The sequence below is a fragment of the Micromesistius poutassou genome (assembly GCF_964030765.1).
Source record: "Micromesistius poutassou genome assembly, chromosome: 11".
Taxonomy (NCBI): Eukaryota; Metazoa; Chordata; class Actinopteri; order Gadiformes; family Gadidae; genus Micromesistius; species Micromesistius poutassou.
The window spans coordinates 17,078,380-17,092,358 of record NC_140281.1 but is presented as its reverse complement, the minus strand read 5'-3'; the positions used below and the strand labels follow the sequence as shown (position 1 = coordinate 17,092,358).

The window sequence follows — 13,979 nt, the reverse complement described above, 5'->3', positions numbered from 1 at the left end:
GTATCGACATTGGAGTATCAACAACAATAAAAACAACAGTGGAAGGTGTTAAACCAGCATGGTAATTCCTAGTCTTTTTAGGTCATTAAAATGATCAATAGTTATCGATATCGATCAATATGATGAAGTTTTATTGTGATATGTTTTTCAGCCATATCACCCAGGCCTAGTAGGAAGGGTGTCTTTGACTCATTTCAGATTCAATTGGCAGTTTGGGGTGGTGCCAGAAGTCTTACTATTGCCTGGGATGGTTTACCCCCAGAAATAAAAGGGGAAATATCGGAATATATGAATTGCACAAGTATTCTTAAAGTAATGCAAGGAGCCTGGTGTCCAGCTACTCCCAATCACACAATGGTTTTGTCTCTCTTCACTCATGGACTCTGAAAATCTGCATTGATTGGAGTCCAGATTCTGTTACCAATGGCTGTTCTGTAGTTTATTAAAAGCCACGCAAACAAACTAGTTGGAAATCCTGATAGAAGTAGCTGTTCTTTTTATGTTTACCTTTTTGGCGTACAGTAAAATTTGAATTTTCTTCCTTGCTATAACCGTACTTTTGTCATTTTCATTTTTATTTGTCAAGTAAGCTGATAGTTGAAAAAGTTGTGTAACCATCAAGGCCGTGGCTCCCGCAATGTCACGGGGCCACCACATGGCGGCGACATTTGCAAACAATTGGTCCGACTGCATAAACTGGACGGCGCTTTCATTTTGCCCATCTTCTATATTCAATTTAAGTAACTTGAGTTTACACAGGCAAAGTCTATTATACGGCATTTTTACCAGTATAAATGCATTTACAGTAATAAAATCCATTCATTATTTATTCATCATGTATGCATGTATAAATGTTCCTATATTCCCACTCTAGAATATCTAATATTATAATAATATAATAATCATTCAATACTCTAATCTACACTTAATATCAGGCCAATTTTTTTTTTATCATCAATCCCATTTCCGCATCGAATGGAACTAATCATTTAAAAGTCACAAATGTACCACCCAAAAGTTTCGCATCCAAACTTTACACCCCCCGACCCCCTTATCAGCATCTTTCCATCCATCCATCGGCGGTACCCCTCCTCTCCTCCGCATCCCAAGGGCTCGGCGAGGCGCGCAGGCGTACGACGCTGCGTGGGAATGGCTGCATTGTGATCGAGGGGGTTGGGCCGCGCGGAAACCCACAGCACAGCCCTGCGAGGAGTCTGTAATGTCCGCCATGTTGGCCATGGCGTACTGAACCAGGGAGGAACAGCGGACCGCGGAGAACAGGGACACCGACCGACAGCCACCGACACCCGGGCCTGCGCGGCTCCGTTCGCACCGCACCTCGAAGCCCTCCGCCGCCGCCACCACCGATCGATTCGCGGAGAAACCCCCGACTCCCCCATGAGCTCCCGGAGCAGGGCTGCCGTTCGTCTTGGCTGCGGGTCGCAGAGCTTCGCGCTGCGTTGCGTTTTGTAGAGAAATGAGTAAACTGTCGTTTCGGGCGCGGGCGCTGGACGCCACTAAGCCGCTGCCCGTGTTCCGCTGCGAGGACCTGCCCGACCTGCACGAGTACGCCTCCATCAACCGCGCCGTGCCGCAGATGCCGACCGGCATGGAGAAGGAGGAGGAATCGGTATGTTGGGATGGCTGCTTCTGCACTTCGTGATGGATTTCGCCTTTTCGCCTATTTTTCATTTCCAGAGCCGCTGCCTGCGCAGGCTAACTGGCAAAATGGCCGCCATTGCTACTGTTTTTTTTTTTCCGCGGACACGACGGATCTCGACGTGTAATGCGTCCCATGACCCGGTTTCGCCGCGAACGTTATCGTAAAGTGGCTTTTATTTCGTGTTCGACCCGATGACCGTGTTGTGGCGAACGGCGCCGCTCCAAACCGCCACCGAGAGCACAAAGGGAGTCACGTGACCCGTGTTTCCGCCACCATTTTGTTTGGGTTTCTCTGTGGAGGGAGGGACGGCCACGCCGGGCCTTTAGCGTAGTGCGCAGGCGCGGAGCGGCCGCCAGGGGGCGACATGGAGCCCGGGGGCGTCTGACAGCGAGCAGCGTGCAGCTGACAGCTCCTGGAGCCAGCATGGGCTGTCTTGTCTGTCTGCACACCGGGGGTGCTGGCTGTATCTGCCGCTCTGGACTAGCTGGTTTATGCAATTAATCAGTTGGGTCTTCTGTAGTTGTTTCGAGGCGACATGCTTAATAATTATAACCAGTGATGAGATTAATCTCCCGGAGGGGAACAAGACAAATACCGAATACAAGTGCAGATGAAAACAAAAATACGCTAAAGTAAACGGAACAAACAGGGCAAACAAAAGGGGGGTCGCAGGGGGTCGAAGTATAACCATAATGGTGGTAACTGTTTTTAAACCCCGTGGACTGCATGCAGCATTGAGTCACCCGTGCATTCAACTGAGTCCCCTGAAAGGAGCTCTTAAACTTTGCAGTTTAGCCACCAGCCACAAAGTTAATCCGGTTTTTCTTTCATCCAAACGTTCATTGATTCTGTGATCTTTTTTTGCTACTTGGCTGCTGATGATGTTGCCATTATCCTCAAATCAAAACGATCCACACACTGACAGCAGGAACCTAGCCAGCTTATAAAATAAAATAAACTAATGTAGCCCATGCAAATGTTTTTGCATGTTATGTCATTTGCTAATTGGTGTTCCTGAATGCAAAGGAGGTAATTATGGGGTTCCTTCTTATTGTTTTCTCTACCACCTTTTCTACCAATGCTTTTTGAGATGAGTGCGAATCATCAGTAGCCTAGCCTACTTAGTATTTAGTATGTGCTGTTTTTAAACCCTGAAACCTGGTCATTATTTAACTTGTTGAGTTTGTCAAGTTGTTGATTTAGTGTGTTATAGAGTTTCTTCATTTGGGTCATTGTTTTTCTGGTGGGAGTGTGATTAGCCATTACACACCGTTCCAAAATCTGGGAGAAAAAAGTGGGAGTGTAGGCCAAGGAATCTGCCATGTCACTTTGTTGACCTTTTTCCTCTACTACGATTGGTCACATTGCCGCTCTGAGTCCCAATGGCTGCTGAAGAGTGTAAACAAACAAGGGAAAGCGGTGTGAAATCGGCAGAAATCTCCCCTGCCCAACCACACACACACACACACACACACACACACACACACTGGAGACAGTGTTACGTAATAGAGTGACAGAAGAGGTAAACAGGCCATTTTACTACAGGACCACACATGGCTAAGCAGCCTGACCTACATTCTGGCCAGCCGGACATGCTGTGTTGACAGACCGCCTGTACAGACACTGACCTCTCAATGGGATCACATTACGTGTGGCTTCAGATAGCTCAGCTGTATTTGACTATCACTTTTATCTACTATTAACAATATTTTTTTTCGAGATAATTTAGCAGGCGCTGTTATCCAAGGTCACTTGCAGGGGATTCAGATGCATGTCTTATAGGAGTAGTACCACACTGCTTTCCCTGCAGTTCCTCATGAGCAATAGTATGGCGTGCTTCTGCTAATGAACTGCAGTGGTTTTGGCTGTAGTGTTGATCAGTTCATCAGCGTGGAACCGCTAACGGCTAAACAAACTTTGGCTGCTTAGCAACTCTTGGTGCTAGCTCTTGTTTTAGCAGCGACGGACATAATTGATCTGCAAGCACTATACAAGCTTGTATATGACCAGGCTGTATCATTTAAAAACCTGGATATTCATTGGATACATCTGTCTGTTTTAAGGAAGCATTCTGCCTTGTTTGGTTGTTTCCAGTATTTTGGGTATAGCAATGCATTGGCCCTGCAGTGGATGGATAGTGGATGAGAGCTCCATGTGCATCCTGGATGTATTTTATTGAACAGTAGTACGACACATTATCGTCAAGGTAATGTGTGGGATGTGTTTGAAAGGGATATAGGGTTTGTGCTCCTACGTTAAGGAGGTTTCCTCAGCATTCCTTCATCACCTGCTGGAGGCCACTCTTTGGTTGCCACGGTAACCTGCATGGGAATCGTTCCATCTGTTCCTCAGGGAGAACGTTAAGCGAACAGAGAGTGTCTGTGTGTGTGTGTGTTGGGGGGGGGGGGGGGGGGGGGTGCCTGAGTTGATGTCGTCTTTGCATCTGCTGCTCTTAAACTGGTTGAGAGGGTTGAGGGTCGAGGGTTGTTGTGGAAACGGGGGCGGTGACGGGGTGGGGGTTCCCCCCTGAAGTGTCAAACCCCAATCCTCCTACCTGCGGGCCATTCATCAAGGCCCACTCATCAAGGGACCCCCTGTGTTTATAGTGTTCAGTCTCTATCAAACCCTCAGGGTACAATAGGATACCCCGGGTGTACCCCTCAGCGTCTTGGTACACAAAGCCCACAGCCTCAAGGAGAGAGTGTGTGAGGCGGGGGTTGGTCCCAGCGTGACTGTGTATCGGTTCCCCGTACAGCCTCCCGTCTGACAGGCCCCGGGGAGGTCAGCGCCGTGTCACTGGGCGTGCGTGGTTCCCTCCTGGCTCTGGAGGTTCTCCATGACCTGCTGCTTGAATCTTGTCTTGGTTAGAAGCGTGCCGTCTATTTTTCCATTGGGCTTGTGTGCCTGATACGGACTGCAGAGTGAACTGGGCTGGGTTATGGGCAGGCTAGTGATGTTTAGGGCGTTCTGACTCCTAGCTGAAAAGTTCTGTGTTCAAACCTCAGTGTCGCAGTCCTACTGCGTCTTTGAGGCTGAAGGCTAAGATGGTAAATGTAAAGTGTCCGTGGAGGATGTTGCACAGGACCACAGGATATACTGTCTCCTTAGCGAGTGCTAGTCGGTAGAACCACGCACCGCCCATCCGCTGTGGTTTTGATGTGGTCGTAGCATAAGCTAAACCTGAGACCCTCCTCACGTCTGTTAACTGTCACAGCGTTCCTGCATTAGCTTCCGCCAAACACGCGCTAACGTGTGTTATTGAGTGTTCTGTGGGTGATGAAATGTTTTTTTCTAGTCAGACTAGGTGAATTGTGTTGTTTGCTAGAGTCTGTGGATGTTTGCAAGCACTTGATTAATTGCTATTAAATGGTTGCTGGATTTTTTTTTTTCATTGAAGAGTCAAACAATTACTACCTGACCTTTGAGTCATCGACCATTAATATCACTTGTGTTTGTTAGTGTTCAAAAAGTATTTATCTTGCTGTGTGTCAGGAATGTAATATTGAATCTGCAAGAGCAAAACCCTGTCAAGGTCTGCTTGCTGTTGCTCTCGCCCCCTCACTGCTTTGTAAATTAGTGACTATCAGGTTAAGAGTTCTGTGACTGTATTTCGCCATGGTTGAAAGAATTTTAATTGGTTGAATTCCTGGCCTGAATTGCACTTTCTCCATCCTTGTGGGCAACTTTTACTTAATTGCTGTTTTGCAGTCGACGGCAGAATAACACTTTCCAAAACAAATTCAAATTAACTGAATCCAATGGAGCGGTCTGGGCCCTTGAGAGTCCACCAGGTTACACGTTGTGACCTGAAATATACATGGTAACACTTTTAATGGCTCCGTGCATTCCACTGTAATGTACAGCGTAAGTGAAGTGTAACCGTCTGCAGAACTGCTGAAGTGTGCCCGCGGACTAAACCTTAACCTGCTGTGCTTGGTTTAATCTAGTCTTTGGACAAGCATAAACAAGTATATTGTGAAGGCACATGATGTATTTTGAAGCCACTGTGTGGGAAAAAATCCCCCCAGTCAACTGGTTCTAAGGTTACGAAATGTGAAGAAAAGTTGCAAGGGAAGTATTTTTGCTTGCACCTTTTGATGTCAGTGTATGGCTTTTGGCTGAAAGGTGTTTGGTTCAACCCCGATGTTGATCATTCTACCCCTTGAGCATGCTATCTAGCCCCCTTCCTGCTCCTCTATAACAAGTATCGGTTTATCAGATAAGATATGCAGAATATTAAGTTGTGCAGGACTTGACACATGGAACACCCCTGACTGAGACTTCTCCCCCTCCCCAGGAGCACCACCTGCAGCGGGCCATCTCGGCACAGCAGGTGTACGGCGAGAAGCGCGACAGCATGGTCATCCCGGTGCCCGAGGGACAGAGCGACATCGCCTACTACGAGTCCCTCTACCCCGGGGACTTCAAGATGCCAAAGCAGCTCATTCACATACAGCGTGAGTAGGCCGCCACCCGCCTCATCTTGTGGTGTGAGGATTGTACATGAATATCTTAAATCTGATGGCTGATGAGCTCAAATCTGGGGGAACCGGGCGCTTCACGTTTGTTTCTGTTTGTTTTTGTGTCAGCCATTCACGTTGCTGCAGGCCGAGGTCTGTATGAGCGTAATTAGCGGATGCAAATTCAGCCGGCAGTAGTAGACTAAAAAGCAAACAGTGAAGGTTTCAAATCAACACTTTGTAGACTAAACACTGTAAAACACACTTATTGAAGTCCCCTTCTGGAAGCTTTATCCCCTCACGTCAATAAACCTTAAAAAAAACCTGTCGTTGGTGTCTGGGCCAGCCTCTGCTGTCTTCCCCCAGGAGTTTGGTGATGACATAGGACTGCTGGATCAGAGGTGATGACTGTGTCAATTGGGGCTGAACGATTAATCAAATTCAAATTGAAATCACAATGTAATAGAACGTGATATGCAAATCGCAAAGGCTGCGATTAAAAAAAAAAATAATAATAATCTTAGATATTTTTATTTTTTTGGGGGTGATTTGTAACCGTTACTGACTGGAAATCAGTAAGATTTCTATATATTTTTTATTTTACAATTCAATAGTTAAATAAAGATGTTATTTCAATTCATCTCAATACATCGGCCTGGCGTAAAGGAAAGAGCAGTTTATAATTTGACTGCTTCCAATGTTGTGTTGGTCATACTAAAGAATGATTTATGGCCTTTTTAGTGAATAATACAGAACATAAGGAACTTTTTTTTTTTTTTTTTAAATCGCATATTAAATCGCAATCGCAATATTGATCAAAATAATCGCAATTCGATTATTTCCCCAAATCGTTCAGCCTTAGTGTCAATGGTTCTTCTAGGCTATGCTGCTGCTGTTGAATATGATCCTAGTGTCTGGATAAGCTACGAAGGGATTTGTTTCAAAGTTTTCGTTTTTAAGGTTTGTTAAATACATTGGTGTAGTTGCTGGTTTAAAACTGTGTTACCGTTATGCTCACATTGTGTTTGTGTACATCCTTCTGGCTGTGTGCAAGAGTCAAGTGTTATTGAAGGCAAAGTGCTGTGTGTTTGCTTTGTATGAGAGTTTAACAGATTTTAAGAAGGTGTAACGCATGAGATGGGAGCTGGAATGAGATGTAAAACTATTGATATAATTATAATTGATATAATATAAAAAAAACTTGATATAATATAGTTTATTGATATAATCATCTATATCAATAAACTATTGATATAAATGTAAAAATGTATAAATGTGTGTGTGTGAGACCTGTCCAAGGTTGCCTTCTGCATTGTGTATGTGAGATAGAGAGAGGGAGTTCGATTGAGGTGAGTGTAAGTGAATGCCTTACCCGGTGGGATGCCTGTGCTCGGATGTTTGATCCTGAAGGCTTCCTGCTGTCTCAAAGTGTTAGCAAACAGGAGAGGAGGGGAGAGAGGTTGTCGGGGTGCACCCTGAGCCCTGGGACTGCTTTGTGAGCGATTCAGAGAGGGCTGTGTGGCTGCAGGCTCCACGATGGAGTCTTGCAATGTTTGGGGAAGACTTGATAGATGTAGGCTATGCTAGCAATGCATCTTCCAATACTGGCCCACATGTTTGGATGGAAAGGGCCAATATGTTTGGTCCCATGGGGTTGTGTGTTTATACGCAAAGAGCAATGTTTGTAATACCGCCGCCATCCATGTACAAAAAATTTTGATTGACAAATAGATGTTGTGAGGCATGTAAACCCCTCTGTTGGCATCTCCAGGACTGGCCTCAGGCATTTGGTAATGGTTCATAATGTCCAACATGACTTGAGTGGTGAAACATGGTTGCAATAGTGCAGTATGTCCTACATAGCTGTCCTGGTTCCCCTCCTCCTCCCTTAATCCTCAGATGCCTGGGAGGTGTGATGAAAAACAACCTCAGAAAAATATTTACAGGATTATTTTCTAAATAACTGACTGTTTCCCCCAGCACTGTATGGGCCCCGCCTTGACTACCAAAAAAATATATATAATGTATTTATTTTTATTATTACTACGCATTAACAAAGTTCAAAACTCTCGTAGGGAAAGAAAACATACTTCCATCAGGTACAATATAATATACAAATATATATATATATATATATATATATATATATATATATATATACAAATATAGCTAAATAATGCATTGGTAATACTGTTTACAACAATAGTCGTGCCAATAAAGCTTTTTGAATGTATATACAGCCACGCAGGATAGCATGCGCGAATGCTTCTTGTCAGCTGTGCCACAAATAAGAAGATCCAGTGCTGTGTTCCTAACCGGAAATTACGATGGCGACTGCCACCGCGGCTCCTCCCCCGCAATAAACATCCCACTTTGAACGGTGAACTCTTTACGCATTGTAGCTATAAAAAGTTATAAGAGCCACAAAATGACTCCATTAATGCAGGCTATGTGGAAAATGTGCAGTCGTTGGCTCAGCCTGGCTCCACCCTCTTCCGCTACATAGCTAAGATGGCCGTGGTTGAGTACGAAAAGTGTACATTGATCCACACTTCGCGGTTTTACCGCTTTGAGTACACCATCGGGGTCCTTTCAGTACACTTCTTTTCGCGATGATCTGAATTGGAACGCCCTACTCAAACTAACTATAGTGAGTGTATTCAAATAAACAGTTTATTTCATTAGTGCGTATTGGCATCTTTGAGCAAAATACCCCCAAAATTTTCGCAGCACCTCCTCACTCTGGGCAGCGACCACCTTGACTAAGACATTTCCTGGGGGAAACACTGCTGACTCAACACCGAAAACTAAAATGAGCAAATAAAATAACTTAACGTAATAATAACTTAACGTAACCTACCACAACATTGTGTGTGTGTGTGTGAGATTAGATATTAGAGTGGTGAGGGAACTACTCCTTACTGGGAGGGATCTGGCATTGAGGCTGATGAATATGGTTATGTCATCGGCAAAACCGATTTCAAAATTACCTCAAGGCAATGGATGCCTCCCAACACACCGGTGATTCAGAAAGTAAACAAGGGTATTTTCAGAGTAAAGGCTCCCCGAGTGATATGGTCTGCTGTTATGCACGGTTACTATTTGGATCCAACAGAATGGCTCACTTCTCTAAATGGTGTTGAATCAGAATAAATTGGAGAGGGCCTTTTTGAATTTGGATGTGTTTGTGAAGAGTCTCAACACTGGATTATGTAACTACCCTGGGAGCGTTTGAATTTGTCTGGCCCAAATCTCAGTGGCCCACACAGATCCCTGTGGGAGTCTGTCTCACAGGCTAATGGGGCTATACAGAGGGACACATGGACAACAATGCACAATGTTGTACAATAACAGGGAAAAACAACTCTTTAGTTAAACTCAACGACAATCAACAATTATGAAAGATAAGTACTTACAGTAATTGACCCCAGACGGGGATTCCACAAACTCCTCAAAAGCCTGTTCTGCCGGTGCTATTGTAAGCAGTGTTTTGGTTTTGTTGACTCCTCTTTTCTCCAGGCTTTAGTCTGTCCTCTAACGGCCGCCGTCCCTCCCGTCCCCTTACAGCTTTCTGTCTGGACGCGGAGCAGCCCGACTACGACCTGGACACGGACGACGAGACGTTTGTGAACAAGCTGAAGAAGAAGATGGAGATCACGGCGCTGCAGCTGGAAGACATGATCGACCGGCTGGAGAAGGGCAGCGGGCAGCAGGTAGCACCACGCCTCTGTTAGGGGGGGCCAGCGGGCAGCAGGTAGCACCACGCCTCTGTTAGGGGGGGCCAGCGGGCAGCAGGTAGCACCACGCCTCTGTTAGGGGGGGCTAGCGGGCAGCAGGTAGCACCACGCCTCTGTTAGGGGGGGCTAGCGGGCAGCAGGTAGCACCACTCCTCTGTTAGGGGGGGATAGCGGGCAGCAGGTAGCACCACGCCTCTGTTAGGGGGGGCCAGCGGGCAGCAGGTAGCACCACGCCTCTGTTAGGGGGGGCCAGCGGGCAGCAGGTAGCACCACTCCTCTGTTAGGGGGGCCAGCGGGCAGCAGGTAGCACCACTCCTCTGTTAGGGGGGGCCAGCGGGCAGCAGGTAGCACCACGCCTCTGTTAGGGGGGGCCAGCGGGCAGCAGGTAGCACCACGCCTCTGTTCAACCTTATACTTACTGGTTCACTACATTTGTTGTCCTGAAGAGCTTTTTTTATATTGGAGCTTGTTTATCCACTCAAAACAATCAATCAATCAAAACACCAATGTAATAAAGTCCACAGGGACAGTAGTTGAGTGTTTATTGTTGCAATAGTAGTTGTGGTTGTATAAATCAAGGACGCACAACTGAAACCACCGATAACTCTACAAGCTCCACAGTGCCACTGCTCCGCACAATGTTTGTTACAAACAGGTACAATCACAAGCAGCATGAATCAACCAACCAAGTCCTTAAAGCGGTAGCCCTCATTAATTGGACGTCTGCTCACCTAGCCTACCAGTGCAGCTACTCTTGAGCCTTTGGTACGCATGTTGTGAGAAGGCCGTGGCTCTGCCCTACTTCCCTCTGTGCTGTCGTTTCTGTAATATCTACGCACGGCAGTTTTATTTATAAAGCACATGAAAACACGTGGCCGTTCAGTGCTTTACTGAGGAAGGGAGCATGCTTTTAACAGTGAATGTCATGCTGACATATTTGAATAGGAATCTTCAGCCATTCAACATTATGAGCTCTGATTTACAGCAAAGTGTTGAAGCAGACCCCAGATGTTGTGACAGTGTGTTCCAGGATAGGGATCCCCTCTTTTTGTCAAATGGCGAAATAGTGAAAAGCTATGACAGAAATGTGACACTGCTTATACTATAGTATAGTCTTTATATATATATATATATATATATATATGTATATATATATGCTAACTCAATGCACGTGGGTGTCTCTTGCCCTCGCTACACACAGCTCGTCAGTCTGAAGGAGGCCAAGCTGCTGCTGAAGGAGGACGACGAGCTCATCAAGGAGGTTTTTGAGTACTGGAGCCGCAAGAGGAAAGGCTGCCATGCGGGCTACCTCATCCCCAGCGTCAAGCACGAAAAGAGGGACGGCTCCAGCACCAGCGACCCCTATGTGGGCTTCCGCCGGCGGACCGAGAAGATGCAGACCAGGAAGGTGAGGCTGAGAGGACGAGGCGAAGGAAGAGGTCGGGGGCCGCGGGGAGGGGTTTTGGTTTTGTCGTGTCAGGTCAGTCCACGCACGGCCGTGTCTTTAATGGTCTCTTGTGGGCCTTCAGGATCCCAGAGGTATGAGATCAATAGCACTATGGACCACACATTAGGGCGGTGATGGAATACGTTTTGGTTTACGACGGCATGGTGCCGTTTCGCGCACAGCGACAATAAATTTGGTTTAAGCTTTCGTGCGAGGAATTTGTTGTGGTGTATAGCTGCGGAAATACAAGCTACAAAGAAATCGACTGCATAAGAAATGAAACTGAATGTATACAATGTAAAGAATATGAATGCATAATATTATTTTCAGTTTCTTGAACTGTCGTTTGTGAAGAAACCACCGCAAAAAACATAGTGGAGTTGAAGACTTTGATCTTCAAGAGGTTTTTCCATTGTTGAGCTCAGGCATCCGTGTTCCAAGTCGATTTGTACCCAGCAGTTTCCTTCACTCGAATGCACGCACACACACACAAGCTCACCGTGTGCTGCCACTCGGCACATACACACTTCATCCTGTGGCCAGTCGTGCCTAGACACGCACACACGCTCTCATAACAACAAGTCCTCCATCTGAACATGAAATCATGTCCAGGAAATGAAAAGGGCCCTTCATGGACCACCCTTGACTTTCAAGAGGGGACGTCTAATCCCCCCCGCGAATGTAATTGGCCGGGCTGGGAGAGTACCTGGAAATCCACCCCCCACGCCCTCTCTAACAGCTGCAGCAGTGGCACTACCACCCCACCCCCCCCCCCCCCCCCCACTTGGTCTCGCAGAACGCAGTAACTCAAGGGTCCGGGGAGGGGGCGGCGGAGTACAGGAAATGGTTTCATTTGATATCATGGTTTATTATTGTAAAAGGTCCCCACAAAGTGTTGAATGCTGTAGCGTTTGCAGCAAAGTCGTTCCCTTTTTCCTTTTTATATTCTGAGAGTTTAAGCCCCGGGCAGCGATGACAGTTTGGGTCTGAAGAGCTTAACATCAAGTGTGCATTTTAAAGAGGATTTCTTTTGTTATTCTTTGCTTGGTTTCTACAGTAGAATAGACCGGAAACCGCATTGAAGTCACCTGTTCATTCCTAATGCATCTGATTGGTCTATTTTCCCGCTCTCTCTCCAGAACCGTAAGAACGACGAGGCGTCGTACGAGAAGATGCTGAAGCTGCGCCGGGATCTGAGTCGGGCGGTCACCATCCTGGAGATGATCAAAAGGAGGGAGAAGAGCAAGCGAGAGCTGCTGCACCTCACCCTGGAGATCGTGGAGAAGAGGTAGGACGCCCGGACGTACCGACGTCTGATGAACCCCTGGGGTCCCGCTGGGTCTGGACAGAGCTGTGGGGGGAGAGAGGGGCCCACCGAGGCACTAGCATGGCCCTTAAGTCACAGTAGCTACGTCAAGGGACGGCCCCTAACCCTAACCCCAAGCCCCTTTTAAGGGTCAGGGGAACAACTCCTCAAACGTCGAGGGATGAGACCGTGAGAAGGTGCACAAGCAGGAGGGTCCCCTCCTTACTGTGACTAGGGGCCCAAACGGGCCGACATAATGGTTGAGTGAACCGCAGAGTTTTACTTGACGGTTATCCACTGTTTCTTCAGCTGCTCTCCCAATCAGACCCACGATCACAGCAGTTTGTGTTGGTGCTCTGCCACAAAAGGACCACAACAGCATACAAGCGCTGATTAGCATGGAATGCTTATTACAGTGCAGTGTTTACAACTGAGCTATATCAATATGAATGGTGCAGTAGTGAGTAGTCAACCATATGCACTATTGCCCTTGCAGTTTAAGAGTTTCAAGTACAGGTAAACACTGACAAATTGACGTTTCGCTTGGCAGACTCGTTTATCCAAGAGAGCGGCAGAACAATCAATGCATTCAGTCAAAACTGGAGCAGTTGCAATTCTTTCAATTGCTGCACAAGCAATTTCTTATCAAACAGACAGTGTGTGTGGGTGTGTTAGTTTTGATACGTTCTCCGTTTTGACGATTCCTCTTTGCCACTGCTGCGGCGGATCCGATATTTCCGCACACCGAGCCAAGAACAAGACTCCTCCATTGTTTATTGTTCTTTATGGACACTGGTAATCTCTGGCTGTACTGTTGCTTTATTGTCCGTGCTGGTAGGTAGGAGCGTGGGGCCTGAGGATGTGAGGAATGGCTCATCCAGGCCTTTGTGTGGCTGCGGCGTGGATTTGGTGTCATGGATATCACACATGAATGGGCCTTTTTAGGCGGCAGCAGTGTAAATATTATTCAGTGGTCAGGCTACACTGCCCCTGCTAATAACCCTTTTTACTTTATTCATTCATTATTTTAGAGAAATTGTTTTGTGTTTTAATGCAGAGACACCTCCATGGCTGTTGAACCTACGGCTTCTAGGCTGTAGTTCTATGTCAAGTTTTTCACTTATTCTGATGGCCCTTGGGGGGGGGGGGGGGGGGAGAGAGAGAGAGGGAGAGGGAGGGAGAGAGAGAGAGAGAGAGGCACTGCTGGAATGAGGTTCCTATGACCGTGGCTGTCAGAATGGGCCTAAATTGCTGCCCTCCTCGTCCGTTTCTCTGGTTTCATTCAGGGTGACATTTCAATTTCCTCCCGGTATCCAGACGGGTCGTCCACTGCTCTCCGCCGCTACCTGCCAATTTCCACTCCCCA

At 46.8% G+C, this 13,979-nt stretch overlaps 1 protein-coding gene across 1 annotated transcript in view; it reads left to right on the top strand.

Moving 5' to 3' along the window:
* The first annotated feature begins 599 nt into the window (after positions 1–599).
* The window catches only part of LOC311355596 (enhancer of polycomb homolog 1-like), a 29,179-nt gene continuing 15,799 nt past the window's right edge, over positions 600–13,979 (top strand). The window contains 5 exon segments of the mRNA XM_084475382.1: positions 600–1,630; positions 5,961–6,120; positions 9,691–9,836; positions 11,062–11,268; positions 12,447–12,595. Of these exon segments, the coding sequence (XP_084331508.1) occupies positions 1,478–1,630; positions 5,961–6,120; positions 9,691–9,836; positions 11,062–11,268; positions 12,447–12,595 (815 nt within the window). The 5' untranslated portion in view covers positions 600–1,477.